Source organism: Ctenocephalides felis, unplaced genomic scaffold, assembly GCF_003426905.1.
Source record: "Ctenocephalides felis isolate EL2017-DRISC unplaced genomic scaffold, ASM342690v1 CF-g0.4_SCAFFOLD_01170, whole genome shotgun sequence".
Classification (NCBI taxonomy): domain Eukaryota; kingdom Metazoa; phylum Arthropoda; class Insecta; order Siphonaptera; family Pulicidae; genus Ctenocephalides; species Ctenocephalides felis.
Window position 1 is genome coordinate 85,601,164 of NW_020537324.1, and position 14,494 is coordinate 85,615,657.

The 14,494-nt window shown below is 28.4% G+C and overlaps 1 protein-coding gene across 1 annotated transcript in view; it reads right to left on the minus strand.

Annotated features, from left to right (window-relative positions):
* LOC113367868 overlaps positions 1 to 14,109 on the minus strand; it is a 33,250-nt gene extending 19,141 nt beyond the window's left edge. Inside the window, 13 exon segments of the mRNA XM_026609445.1 lie at positions 74 to 281; positions 1,981 to 2,195; positions 3,604 to 3,830; positions 3,888 to 4,042; positions 4,120 to 4,250; positions 4,313 to 4,604; positions 4,674 to 4,808; positions 4,896 to 5,095; positions 5,154 to 5,293; positions 5,362 to 5,653; positions 5,962 to 6,175; positions 11,242 to 11,341; positions 13,998 to 14,109. Coding sequence (XP_026465230.1) covers positions 74 to 281; positions 1,981 to 2,195; positions 3,604 to 3,830; positions 3,888 to 4,042; positions 4,120 to 4,250; positions 4,313 to 4,604; positions 4,674 to 4,808; positions 4,896 to 5,095; positions 5,154 to 5,293; positions 5,362 to 5,653; positions 5,962 to 6,175; positions 11,242 to 11,341; positions 13,998 to 14,109 — 2,421 coding nt within the window.
* Between the last annotated feature and the right edge of the window lie 385 nt (positions 14,110 to 14,494).

Below are 14,494 nucleotides of genomic sequence, written 5' to 3' on the forward strand. Positions count from 1 at the left end.
TCAGCAGATGTACGTGTGTGAGGTCGTGTATGTGCGTGTGCGTGTGTCTGTGCACGTGCGTGTGCATGTGTACGTGAGTGTGCGTGTGGGTGTGGGTGTACGTCTCTGGAAGACGCTGATGGTGTTGTCTTCGTCGTAGTAATCCGGAAGATGATCCGGATGATGATCCTGATGATGATGATGATGATGGAAATGTGGTGGTGCAAACTCGTCGTCGTACTCGAAATCCTCCGGAGCATTGTGCCGAGCATGACGACCAGGGCGACCACGCGGACCAAGAACTGGGGAAAGGAAATAAGAATTATAAAGTGAGGTGAATTGTTTTAGAAGTTGGCGTTGACAAAAATCTGAAGTCTTTTTTGGAATTAATTTGTTTAAAATTCCTAAGTTAGCTTTTTTATAAGATCAAGTATAAAAAAATCTGTTGTTTTATCAAATTTTTGCATCAACTTTTTCTATTAAATTTTTCACTTAGATTTTTGTCTTGGTTTTAGTCTTATTTAGTCATATTAATTTCATTAAAAAAAATTATACATTAATATCAATAGTTAGTAACTGATACGATTTGTAGTACAACTCGATACTGATCTGAATAGGAACCTGCTATAATTTCGTAGTAGTAAAGAGCTTTCTCGACGACCTCACCAAAAACTAGTGGTGTATGGCATCGTGCCTCAAGGCAAAATGCTGGAACTTTTCGTATCGTAATGAAATATTCGAAAAATTTTAAACGTTTTCAAATATATTATTACAAATGCTGTAACTTTCATTATTTTTGCTATCTTGTTTTATTTGAGCAATCAAAATCAATTGTAAATCATAAATCAATTTATCTCTAGAACATTAACAATCGTCATTTTATTTCGAATTCAATTTCAAACAAAAAAATAGTTGCCTAATTTACACAAAATTGAAAAAGTGCTCTACAGTCACAGTCTAAACGCATTTGCAAATAATTCTCTGCGACATTTTCACTTATACTGTGCTTAGATTGGCGGCATTTTCACATTTTTCAATAATTTTTTTCACGAAATTGGAAAACTTTTAAAACTTGCTTAACGCACTTGGGTAAACATTTGTACCAGAGTGGCGCTTAGACTGTGCTTAGCCTGGGTAATTTTTTCAATTTGTAATAATTTTTTATCCTCAAAAGCAATTGTTTTGTCAATACAAGCAGAAAGTTTATTAAATCATTCAAATCGGACGCTCAGTTCACTCAAAAACTGCCATTTTTTGCACATTTAGCTCTGTATCTTCGAAATGGCGGGACCTGTCTTTGCCAAAAACTAATTACCTCTTCTACCAATCATTACAAATTGAATGTTTTTTAAATCATTCAAATCCGATACTCCGTTTTCTCAAAAACTCGATTTCTATTTTCTACGCTCTTTGCTCCGTATCTCCGTAACGGCTGGACGTGCCTTTGCCAAAAACTAATCAGCACATCTCCCTATCAATAGGGATCGAATGTTTTTTAAACCATTCAAATCGGTTGATCCGTGCGCCTGAAAACGTGGACGATAAAATGCGGACATACAAAACACACACACACATTCATTTTTTCTGAGGTATGCCAAAATGTTCAGAAACCTACAAAACGTCGAGAAATGCAAAAATATTCATTTTCGATTTTCGGCCCATTACTATAACTACCCTACGGGAAGTAATAAGTATTGCTAATGCTTCTTAAAAGTAAAATCTACTTTTACTACTACTACTACTATCTAGCATTAAATTTTATCCATAATACAACTTAAAGTATGTACATCTCAAAATTTAAAAGAATTTACTTCCCGAATAATCGATTTGATCAAAAGTTAATAGATTAATAAGTTAATAAGATTAATAACCGTTAATACAACATAGAATCATCATCAATTTCATCTTATCACCCAAAAAATTAATTACCATCTTCTACATTATATATATACATATGTACAAACACAATCTTCCCTACCCTCGGGACACTTAAATAATCACCTCTCACCCCCAATTTCGGAATCACCCTCCAAATCCCGATCTAACTCATCGTCATCGTGCTCCAAGGGGTCCATCGTCGGGGCTTCCGTGGGACATGGCGGGTTGTCCGTGCAATAGATCTCATGAGACTCCGGACCGACGCAGACGCGCCCCCCGTGGGCCGGACTGGGGGCTGTGCAGGAACGGCGACGGGTCTTCACGGCCACTCCACAACTCTGAGGTAAAAGACACATGGGTAACAAATTAATTAGATCAGGAAATTTTATTTATCAAAATTATAGATTCTACAAATGTGAGTCTATGTGTCTATATATCTTCTTATATATAAAAATGAATCGCAAAATGTATTGGTAAGCGCATAATTCAACAACGCCTGGACCAATTTGGCCAATTCTTTTTTCAAAATGTTCGTTCAAGGATGGTTCTTATGGCGAGAAAAATCGAATAATCGTCGGGAAAACCCTAAAAATATCCCATTTCTTTTTCTCATACAAACGTTTTCGAACTAAAACGTAGAGTCAATTTGAACTTTATTGCAATTATATAAAGTTCATATTAAATTACGTGCATTCGCTGTATACTCCTTCTAAACGATTATTCGGATTTTGATAAATCTTTCTGAAGTTTGTTAAGGAGATTTTCTAGGATGTATGTGATTATAAAGTACTGAGATGTATGTGCAATATTATAGAAATAAATGAAAAAAATGCAAAACACGACATGTCATTGTTTGCATTGAAAATAAATGAAAACTATCATCTGCCAAAAATTTCAATTTACTTATGAACCTAGACAATATTAAAATATGTATAAGAAATTTTTGATTATGAATAAAAAAAAAGAAATGTCTACATTATTATTGCCAAAAAGCAGCTGAGATGTGCCAGAAATTAAAATTATATAAGATACAGTATATGTATGGCAGATTAAATGATAAACATATGAACAGGATATGATAAATTAATTCACTTAAAATATAAAATTAAGTATTAATCAGGGCCGGTCCTACCTTTAATGCGATGCATGCGAAAAATACGAGCGCACGCCTTAAGGGGTGCCAACACAAGATTCGGATATTAAATTTTCAATATAGTTTTTTTTTTCAATATATAATTTCTTTGCATCTTTTACAATCTTTCCACAATATCATTAAAATTCATAAAAATTTTACTTTAGAACAACAAATGGGAAAGTAGAGATGAATACATACAATTCGGCCCTCACGATATCGATTAAGAGAAGTTTAAGATGCAATTTTGGATAAGTTAAATAATATAAAATTAAATTAATTCAATCCAACATGAAGTACCAGTGTTATGTTATGGTTATGGTTTGCTATACCGTTTAAAAGACTTCAATTTCCAATTCAGTGTGAAAATTGAGACTCATCATTTTATTTAAAGCAGTTCTACATTTAACATCGCCCATATTATAAATGTATATGCATTTGGGTGTGAAGAGTAATTTAAAAAACAATTATTATTTTAGGTAAACGGTAAATATAAGTATGCGTTACTAAAAAATTGTTGACGTGGGTACAGGACATCGTCTGTCGGGTCATCTAGTATATATATATATATATATATATATATATATATATATATATATGTTTATATTTTATACCTGTGAGCAAGCTGACCAAGGCGACCAGGGCGTCCATCCACCATGCCTGGTGCAATTAGTAATCCTAGTACTAGGTCCAGAGCACTCACTCGGCACCGAACTAATTTTCGACCAAGAATTGGCGCCTCTTGCAGAAGTACTCGAACCAAAACATGTACGAGTCTGACATAAACACCAATCTTGCTGGGAATCATCATAGTCGAGAGAATCTATGTTGTTTTCAGAAGCTAAAAAAAGACATTTTGAGTATCAAATGCAAATACATAGGATGAATTTAGTGGTACCTTGTGCACATTTGGTCCATGGCGACCACTCTGACCATTGTGGTTGGCGTCTTTTGCTGTCTTGAGGGCACCCGACAGGATTCTGTTGCCAGGAAGGATTTAGAGGCTCTGCGTCTGGAGCTCTTGTGCAAGCACCTTCTCGAATACCAGATTCACTGATAAAGAAAAATACTTGTATCATGCAATCTTTCGCTTTGGTTTTATGATAATAATTTTTGTTAGCAATAAATACCTATAAGCTGTTTTATCCCAACCACAATACGGGTTCATCGAATCTAAGCAAGATCGTTCTGTTTTCAATCTCGAGCAATGTTCTACAGGTACTCTCCACACTGAAGTCTTTGTCAAAATATACAAAGAGTTCTAAACAAACAAAAAAATCATTATTAAATCCTTATTAACATAATAAATCTGTTATATCTTACCATAAATTTATTAAATTCCATCTCCCTAATTCCACCAACAAAGCCTCCTTTCTCTTCCAACCTGAACACATCGATAACACAAGCTCTGCCTGTTCGAGACAATATGGAAATCTTTTTGATTTCATTCCTATCATTCGATACAAAAATTATTCGGACTCCTGTATGTAATTTTGTGTCCACCTTATCAATAGCCATATGGGTGTATCTTTCGAGTTCGACTTGGTGCAATGGATCTCTTTGAATTGGTTGTACTGGATGGTCCATTAGTTGGTAGCGGGGCACTTTATTGGAACTAAAAGGTAATAGATAGATACTAAAATATAGTTGTAATGAGGTAAAATATTTACTATTTATTATTTACCCGCATTCGTGATGATCATCCATTTTAGCTTCCCATTGACTCGTAGGTGTTGGCTGGTGTTTGTATGAGCCTGAGAAGGATTTTTGGACAGCCGACATGTTGAAAGAGCAGATTGCAGATCCTGCAATGCTATTCCTGAATAAAAATAAATAAAAAACACAGTTACACATTTATTCGATAAAATCAGTAGGATTTTTTTGATCTGGATATAAATTTACTAACACTGGTGTAGAAAAGATGGCATAAACAACTCTTTCATCCTCATCGTAAGCCATATCTTGAATTTCATTAAAATAAAATGGGTGCTCTCCAGATCTCGAACAATTTAATCTTGCTTTTAAAAATGATGACCAGTTCTTTTGCATCATCGAGTGACCTCCAGAATCATTTTTGCATACACGAGCTATACGAGAATAAATCACCTGGAAACAAAAACAGTTTAAAAAAAACTGCAGCTGATACAAAAACAAGTTTATGTACCTTTCCACAATTGATGTACTCGACTGCAACTTCTCTGAACAAAAAGTAGACATACGATTCATCTTTGAAGGATCCAACAAACTGTGGGTCGTTCAGCCAATGTGGGTCATATTGGTGAGTCCTTAATGATGGAAGAGAACCTGAACAACAAAATTAATCAATAACTACTTTATTGCTAATTTTGATTCCATAATTTTATTCCCCTTGCCTGATTTTCCATTCGACAGATCAGTTCTATAAATGGCAGCGTCTTGACCAGAGAAGTCCATTGTAGCCCCAGCATACAAAATTTGTTTTCCGAGAAAACCAAAATTTTTCTTCGCACTACCATCCCTGTCGAGTTGACCAAAACGATCCCTTGCCAAAAATCCATCCCTGTTGTGAACAAATTGTTTGTTGTTGGTTTCGGAGATCAAAATGGCAGTCGAGTTGGCCAAAGGGGAATAAGGGCAAACTCCGACGGCCCTGGCACATTGTCCAGCTTGTTTGAGATCGGTAATCTAAAAAAAAAACAGATTTAAGGGTTTGGTGGCAAATGTAACTTGATTTTATCATTCTCACTGGACAAAATTGTTTGTCGCATTTTTTTATGTAATGTTATCTATATTTGTAATTCAAATGTCCCGCCATTACTATTAGTGATGTTGGCAATAGTGTTCCCCTACTATAACTATGTATCCGCCATCTTATATTTTTGTTTTATGTTAAAACTATGTAAAATAATTCTTTTGCTCCAGAAACGCGAAACAAGTAACATCTAAAATAAACTTAGTAATTTTAAAGGAAGCATTTTTATTTTACCACTCACCTTTCTCACACAGCATTGAGGAAAAAAGGCGTTTGTGCCACAGACCAATATGGAGTCTTCGTTCTCCAATTCCAATAAAACCCTGACATGATTTTTGCAAAAAGCTTCTGATTGTCCTTTATCGAGACAACTTTTCGTCGCAATTTCAGTCGGCGGAATCCAAGTGGATTCAATCAGAGACAAATTAGATAAGGATAGTCTCAGGAGATAATCACTGAAAAATAATAACAGATTGTGAACCTATGGTATAAATGTTTATGTTATATAATACAATTCTCAGAACTCGATTTGTGTGATTTATTAATTGATTTACATCTGCGACAACAAATGTCAAGAGACAATAAATATTATAAGTTCCAAGAATGAGATGAGGTGAATCTTTTGTTAAACAAATTCTTGAATGTTGAATCCGCGCGACTGCCGATTTGCATAAATTTAAATTACCGTTTTACTTGCAGAGATTCTTTTGTTAAAAGTATTAAATCTGTTTTAAATTAGAACTGGTAAAATATACTAAAATATTATAGGCCTACGATATAAAAAAAATATAAAAAATATCAAAGTTTGCCTTCGCTTAAATGATTCTAATCAGAATCTATACCGAGTATAAGTATTAATTTTTGGCAAAGACAGGTCCCGTCATTTCGAAGATACCGAGGCAGTTTTTGAATGTGTTTTGTATCTCTGAAACGGCTAGACTTGCCTCTACCAAAAACTAATCAGCACATCTCCCTATCAATAAGAATCGAATGTTTTTTGAATCAATCAAATCGGATGATCTGTGCCCTCAAAAACTTAAATTCTTTTTTCTACATTCTTTGCTCTTTATCTCCTAAACGGTTGAATCTAAACAAAATGTGAACATAATTGTATTCACACAAAACACACACATACATTCATTTTTTCTGAGATATGCTAAAATGTTCAGAAACCTCTGAAACGTGAAGAAATGCAAAAATTTTCAATTTCGATTTTTGGCCGATTACTATAACTACTCTACGGAAAATTAAAAATGTAAATTATAATAAAATAATCCTAATATAATAATGACTGAAATTTTAATAATATGCAGTAAATACTATAAATTTAAGATAAAATTCTTAATGTAATAATAACTTTGGAATTTAAATAATTGTATGCTGTAAAACATTTTAAACTTAGCACAAAGTTTGTTATAATATAACAATTTTTCATAAATCAATTCTCCCGATTACTTGCTTCACATCATACAGTTGGCACTCGTGTTACTTCAAACGAAAATTTAAAAAATGAAAATTCAAACAAAAAATCCTTAGTATAACAACAACTTTAAAATTCCCATAATAAATGCAATGCAATCTTATAAACAAAAAACACTCTAATAAACATTAATATATCTATTATTACAAAATTCCATTATTATGGTTCTTTCTTCTACTTTGTACGGTTCGTAGACGTGCTAGTTCAAACGAAAAGTTGCAAAATGTGATTTGAAATAAGAAAAATTCTTCAATATGATAATTATTATTTATACAGGTAGTTAAATAATTTACACAGAATTCAATGAGAATAAATACAAAATCATAAGAAATACAACTTTCTAGTACTGTGGCACATTGGAATGTCGCAAGAATCTTAAACGTTGGCGCCAATTGGATCCCACACTCGGGATAAGAATATATCGACATATATATATATATATATATATATATATATGATAGTAGTTAATGATGTTATATATGATACTTATATCATCATATATATATATATATATATATATATACACTTTAATGTGTTGTGCGAATATTAATTGATTAATTAAATCAAATATAATGATAATTAATTTCAGCAATCAAATCTTAATCGTTTTGAACCCGTTAGGACGTTAGATATGCTGATTTATAAATACACTAGACTAGAGTTCTGATATGGTTACATTATTAAATTAAATCTAACGGATAAATTAATTTAAATTATTTTTTTATGATTTGTTTGAAATTTAACATAGTTCATAATGTATGTTATTTTTTTATAGGTTTTTAAATCTCTTCTAGTAGCTTATTTAATGCCCCAAAAAAATAGGAATTTTTAAAAAAATAATGTGTCACCCTACGAAATGTATAAATTACTAAAATCAAAGTTCATTTTGCATAGAAGTGTATTTTTTCTATTTTTTCTAAATTTATTGTAATACCGAACATGATAAAAAAGCTTACTTAAAAATAAAAATAGGAAAATAAAATTTAAATTCTGACTTTGTTTAGTCCAACGTTCAATTGTGAAACAAATTTTAAATACTGCACCATACCATTTTTTAAATTTTTATTCCTGTTTAGTTATGTTATTATATATTTGTATATCAATATATAAATATAAGTATGTCTAAGTTTATTATATGTTTCATAATCGTCTCTCTATAAATTCGATTCGTTTTTCTAATTTATTATAAAGGTATACAAAGGTATTAATTATGGTTTTTAATTATAACATAAGGTGTCTGAGAATTGACCCTCATAAATAACTTTTAATTGGCACTCTTTTAAAAATATCCTACATCCTACATACCCTTTATATGAATATATATATATATATATATATATATATACTAGCATACCCGGCCACGCTTTGCTGTGGCTATTATTAAAATCCACCAGATTAAAATTTGAATGTAATGAACAATTCATAGTTCAATACTATTAATCAATATTTTTTTAAGTTTATATTAATAAAAAATAAATAAATTTATTAAATTAAAATGTTTAAATCAAATGAACACATTACAACAAATGTAATTTAATAAATCATATGCAATTAATGATGAAATAATATGAGTTTAATTTAATATATGAGTTTAATTTATAATATGAGTTTGAAACTGAAAGTTAAAAAATTAAATTAGTATTATTTATTATTTTGGTTTATATATCCGTGGATTCAATTTTATTTTATCAATTGTGTTTTTTTTTAAGATAATTGATGAAAGAGTTTATTTCCTAAATCTCTAATAAAATATGGTTTAGTAACTCAATGAATTTTTCTTCTTAAACACCTGGGTATAAATTAGTTTCACGAATTTTAATATATATATTATATATATATATATATATATATATATATATATATAAATTTTATCCACAACCATATGTGCTGTTTGAAATATTCAGGGCGAGGCATTTCATTGTTCTAATGAAAACTGTTACTTGTTATGTTGACAATTACAAAACAAAACTAGCTGTAAGTGGAATTCTGTCTTAAGGCAATTAGGGCATCGTGCCTTAAGGCAAATTGCTGGAACTTCCCGTACCAAAAATTATTATTTTTTTAAAAACGATTAACATTTCTGAAAAAAAATTACTTCGAAAAAATTAGATTTTTGAGAAACTATAAATTTGACAAAAAATTACTTTTTTTTGAAAAAAAAAATTTTTTTACTTGTAAAAAAAAAATTTTTTTTTTGAGAAAAAAATTTTTTTTTTGAAAACAAAAAAATTTTGAAAAAAAATGTTTTCTTCATTTTGACATATTTTGGAAAATCTGAACTTCTTTTCAAAGCAATCGTGCTTTGAACTGCATAGAGACGAAATGTCAAAGCTTGCAAGCCGTCTAACGCATAAGCATTGGTACGGAACCCATAGAAATGTAAAAAAAAATTATACTTATTGTTAAAATCTCTATAAAATATCTGATAATTTGATGTGCATATGTCTAATGATCATTTTTAACCGCCGAATGGCATTTTTTTTTACTTTTTTCATTAGATCTCCGAAACCGCTAGACCTGCCTTCATGAAAATTTGATCAATTCTACATCTTGTCAATACAAGTAAAACTTTTTTGAATTATTCAAATCGAACGCTCCGTTCTCTTAAAAACGGAGGTACCGTTTTTGGCACTTTTTGCCCCGTATCTTCGGAAAGGCTAGATTTGTCTTTGCCAAAATCTAATCCAGCACGTCTCCTTGTCAATACGAATCGAATGTTTTTTGAATTACTCAAATCGGTTGATCCGTGTTCCCGATATCGTCGACGAAAATTTGTATCCGCACATACATACACACACGTACATACATACATACATACATACATACATACATACACACACACACACATACACACACACACATACATCCATTTTTTCTAAGGTATGCCAAAATGTTCAAAAACCTCTGAAACGTAAAGATATATAAAAATTTTCATTTTCGATTTTTTTGCGATTACTATAACTTGCCCTACGGGAAGTTAATATTATTACTAAATCTATCAACGGATGCAATATATAAACAATATGGTATATTATTTATAACAAACGAATCCAATTACTTATATTAAATATTCTAACAAACATCGATATCATTCAAATCAATATCATCAAAGTTTATTGAAACAAAAAAATATTACCTTATATGAATTAGGAAAAAATAGTATAATAATTATTATATTTTGGAATTTATATTGGAAGATTTATTCCTACATTTTTAATCGTGTTATAAAATTTTTATTATTAATTGAATAGATTATTATTATTTATAAAATTTATTTATTTTAATTAGAGATAAAATTTTGATTTATTTATTAACTTAGCTTAATATATAATATAAGTCAGCTTAATACATTCTCACAAGTTTCGAATAAAAAATTTCATATTACGCACTTTTAATAACCATCTGTTATTTGTTTGTATTAATATTTATGTAAGAAAGTTCTGTCGGAGTCTCTGTTGGGCGGACGGGTGCTCCATATTTGGGGAAAATATGCCGAGGATGAAATCTTTTCGTAATTTATACGAATAACATATAAGGACATCGATCACGATCAATGTCTTAAAAATCAATTTAATACCTTGCTTTAAATTTTCTTAGAAATAGAATCACAATAACAAAATTTGACACCTATTTCAACACTTTGTAATAACAGATGATTGGTAAAATAAAAGCCTTTTTTATAATAAAGTATGATAAGATTAGGGGGATCTAAATTTATTATTTTCAAAATTAGCAGTAATGTAACCATACTCTACTATAAAATAAGTCTTAAATTTTACCAATTATCTATTACTCTATTCTCATAAAGTGTTAAAATAGGTGTCAAATTTTGTTATTTAGATATTAAATATTTGTGGTTCTATTTCTATGAAAATTTATTAAATATTATTCTATGTGTAAAATATATCTATAAAATTATAGGAGCAAATCTCAAAGACATTATCTCAAATAATCCATGGCAATATTATTTTTAAGACATAAATTTATTTATTATTCACAATATATAAATAAATAAATAATATAAATAATATAATAACTCACCTTGCTCCGACTATGATCTGATCTCGTGTATGATCGAACAAAATTTTCGAATAATCGACGATTTCGTGTTGTGAAAACCTATGCGATTCTTTATGAATATCTGAAACAAAAATTAAAAATAATTAATTTATCAATTTTTTATAGAAAAATTTAAAACTATGATAAACCCTATGAAAAAATAAAACTTATGCCTCACATATTGATTAATAAAATTAACTATATTACATTACCAACATTGCTTGCACTTTTTATATTTAATTATATTTATTTTATTAATAATTATTATTATTATTTTCTATTTATTAATTTTATTTATTATTTATTAATTATTATTATTACTATTTTTTATTATTATTATGTTCTATTATTTAATAAATTATTTAATAAATTAATAATAATTATAAATTAATATTAAATATAATTAATAATAGATATAAATCTGAACAATAGTCTTTGAAATTTACTAAATCTTCAAAATTTTCTAGTTTTTTTTAATGATATAAAATATAATACACACTATTATATAATAAAAAAATTTGAGTGCATTGTAAATAATAAAAATCATATTATTAATACGCCTCTATTTTTTATTTAATGACTATAAATATCACAGTAATATCATTAAATCAAGTTACATTTATTTATCATATTGAAAATTAACTATTTATTAAATAAAATTGCACACAAATTTCTTTAAAATAAATTTACAAAAAGATTTTCAAATCCACCATTCTAGAAAAATTTGGAAAACCGAAAAAAGAGACCTAAATTGAAATGACGAATTTCTCTATTATCATAATCTCTTTATGTATTTCAGTAAATGAATAAATAATTAATAATTTAAAATATAATTATATTTATATCATAAAATGTCCTTAGAGCATTTTTCTAAAAGTGCACATGAATTTTTGAAAGATAAATTTAAAATAAGAATTTTGTAACTATTGAGGCCAATGGAAAAATAACGAATTTCTTTATTATAAATAATATAAAATTATTATATCATGAGTCAGTGTATAAATTTTGTTGACATTTTAATATATAATAAAGTGAATCATACTTTGTATTATTAAGTATGTATAATGACATTTTTAAAGTAAATGAATGATGCGTTGTTTGGGTTCCGTTTATCTCTAATTTGCTCTAATTGCTCCTATTAAAGTAGTAAAAATCGACATAAGATTTATGTATATATATATATATATATATATATATATATATATAATCTTATATTTACTGATAATTCTGCGTGTTTTATCTCTATAAGTGTCAGATAAGAGGTTTGTTGTGTACTAAGAAGAAAGATGATGCATTCTTAGCAGACATACTGACACGTAGATGGTGTCATTGAAGAACAAAGTGGTATTTATACTACTAAAAAAGTCTATACGACTTAAAAGTCCTTTTACCAACAAAAATTCTTACTATCCCTCTTCACAGGACCCAATTATCAACTTATTACCTTTTTAACAGCTGTTTCTTAAAAAAAAAGTTCCAATATCTAAATGTGTAAACAAATGATGAGTTTACACATGTCTATAGTAATGGAACAAATGCTGTCCTACAATCCTACAAAACAGTTATCCAATTAACAGATTCTAATTAGCATGTATTATCTACTTTACTAGGAATACCTTTACATGTAAATATTATAAATAAAATATTCCAGACAAATTGTTTCTTGGAACATGAAGTTTGAGGTACTTGCAGTGAATAAGAATGCGAATAGAATTAAAATTTGAAATATTAATGGAAATAATTAAATTAGGATATATATATGAATTTGTTTTGATTAATTAACTAATCTTCAATTGAATCTTTAACCGTGAACAAAATAAAAATAAAAATTTGGATATAATAAATGTTAAAATTCTGTTTTTTAAACTAATGAATTCTTAAGTAATGAGTACTCTCATTCACCATCATACCAAATTCAAATTTTGAGTAAAGTTTAATTTGATAAATAAATTTAAAAAAATTAAAGTCAAATAGTATATTTAAATATATAGTGAAAATTCAATAGATTTAAGCAATATTATAATGAGTTTATATTATTTATTTTTCCATATACTTCAACAAACCTATAATAAATGGAATTGAATCAAATTTAAGACATAACCCTTGTAGCAATATTATTACTATGAAATGACTTTCAATAAATAAACTAAAAAGTAAAATACTAAAACTAGTACATCTACTATAAAAAATATTGTATATTATAAAACATACTGCAAAAAATAATTTTTGCAAATTGATAAAAATTCATAAAAACCATATTATTAATTTACCTGTAACTTTTACAATAACTATGTGCAAATATCACATAGTTATACTCAATTTACACTATTTTAGATTTTAAAATTAACTTTTTTTAAATAAAAACTGCTCATTAATTTCATGAAAATAAATTTACAAAAAATATTTTCAAATCCTATCCGCCATCTTGCAAAGATGTGACAGCCAGTGTGGCCAAGATAAAAATGGCGAATTTAGCAATGTCATAGAACTTATAATGTAATAAATATTATAATATATTATAATAATATATGAATATATAATAATATATAATATATTATAATAACATAATGTTTTATAAAATCTATGAGCACAGTGCGTATTAAAAATAAAACCGCATACGTTATTTAGTTCTTTACATTGCAAACTTGCAACAAGTGACAGTTGCATTCAATGACAAGTTACAAAACTTTTTTATATGCAAATATTTAATAATAAATGTGAATTTATTATCAACTTACCTTTAAATAATATATATCTAAAATCATTTTCATCTATAGCCGATATTAAGCATATATTCAGCAGTGATATGTAAAATAGTAGAATTTTGGACAAACCCAAAGGGCGCGCCATTTTATCACCTGAAACAAATCAACATTGTAATTAATTTCAAAATGCTTAACAAATTAATTATCTATATTTTTAGAGATAAACAGGCAGAATATCGTATCTTTTTAGGTATTGTATGAATAACCCATTTATAGTTTAATATTGGGCAATTTCAACTTGGCTACTTGTGTATTAAATGATAAAATCACAAAGAGATAAAAATGAGATTACAATAATACCTTATCAAAATACAAGTTTACTACTTTATGTTAAAAGTACTTGTAAATTTATACGCAGTTTGATAAGACTTTATATTTTCAAATTAATTTAAACAAAAATTCAAAAACATTATTTGACGGGAAATTCAAAATGGCCGCTATGGCCACCATTAGAATATTAATAATAAATT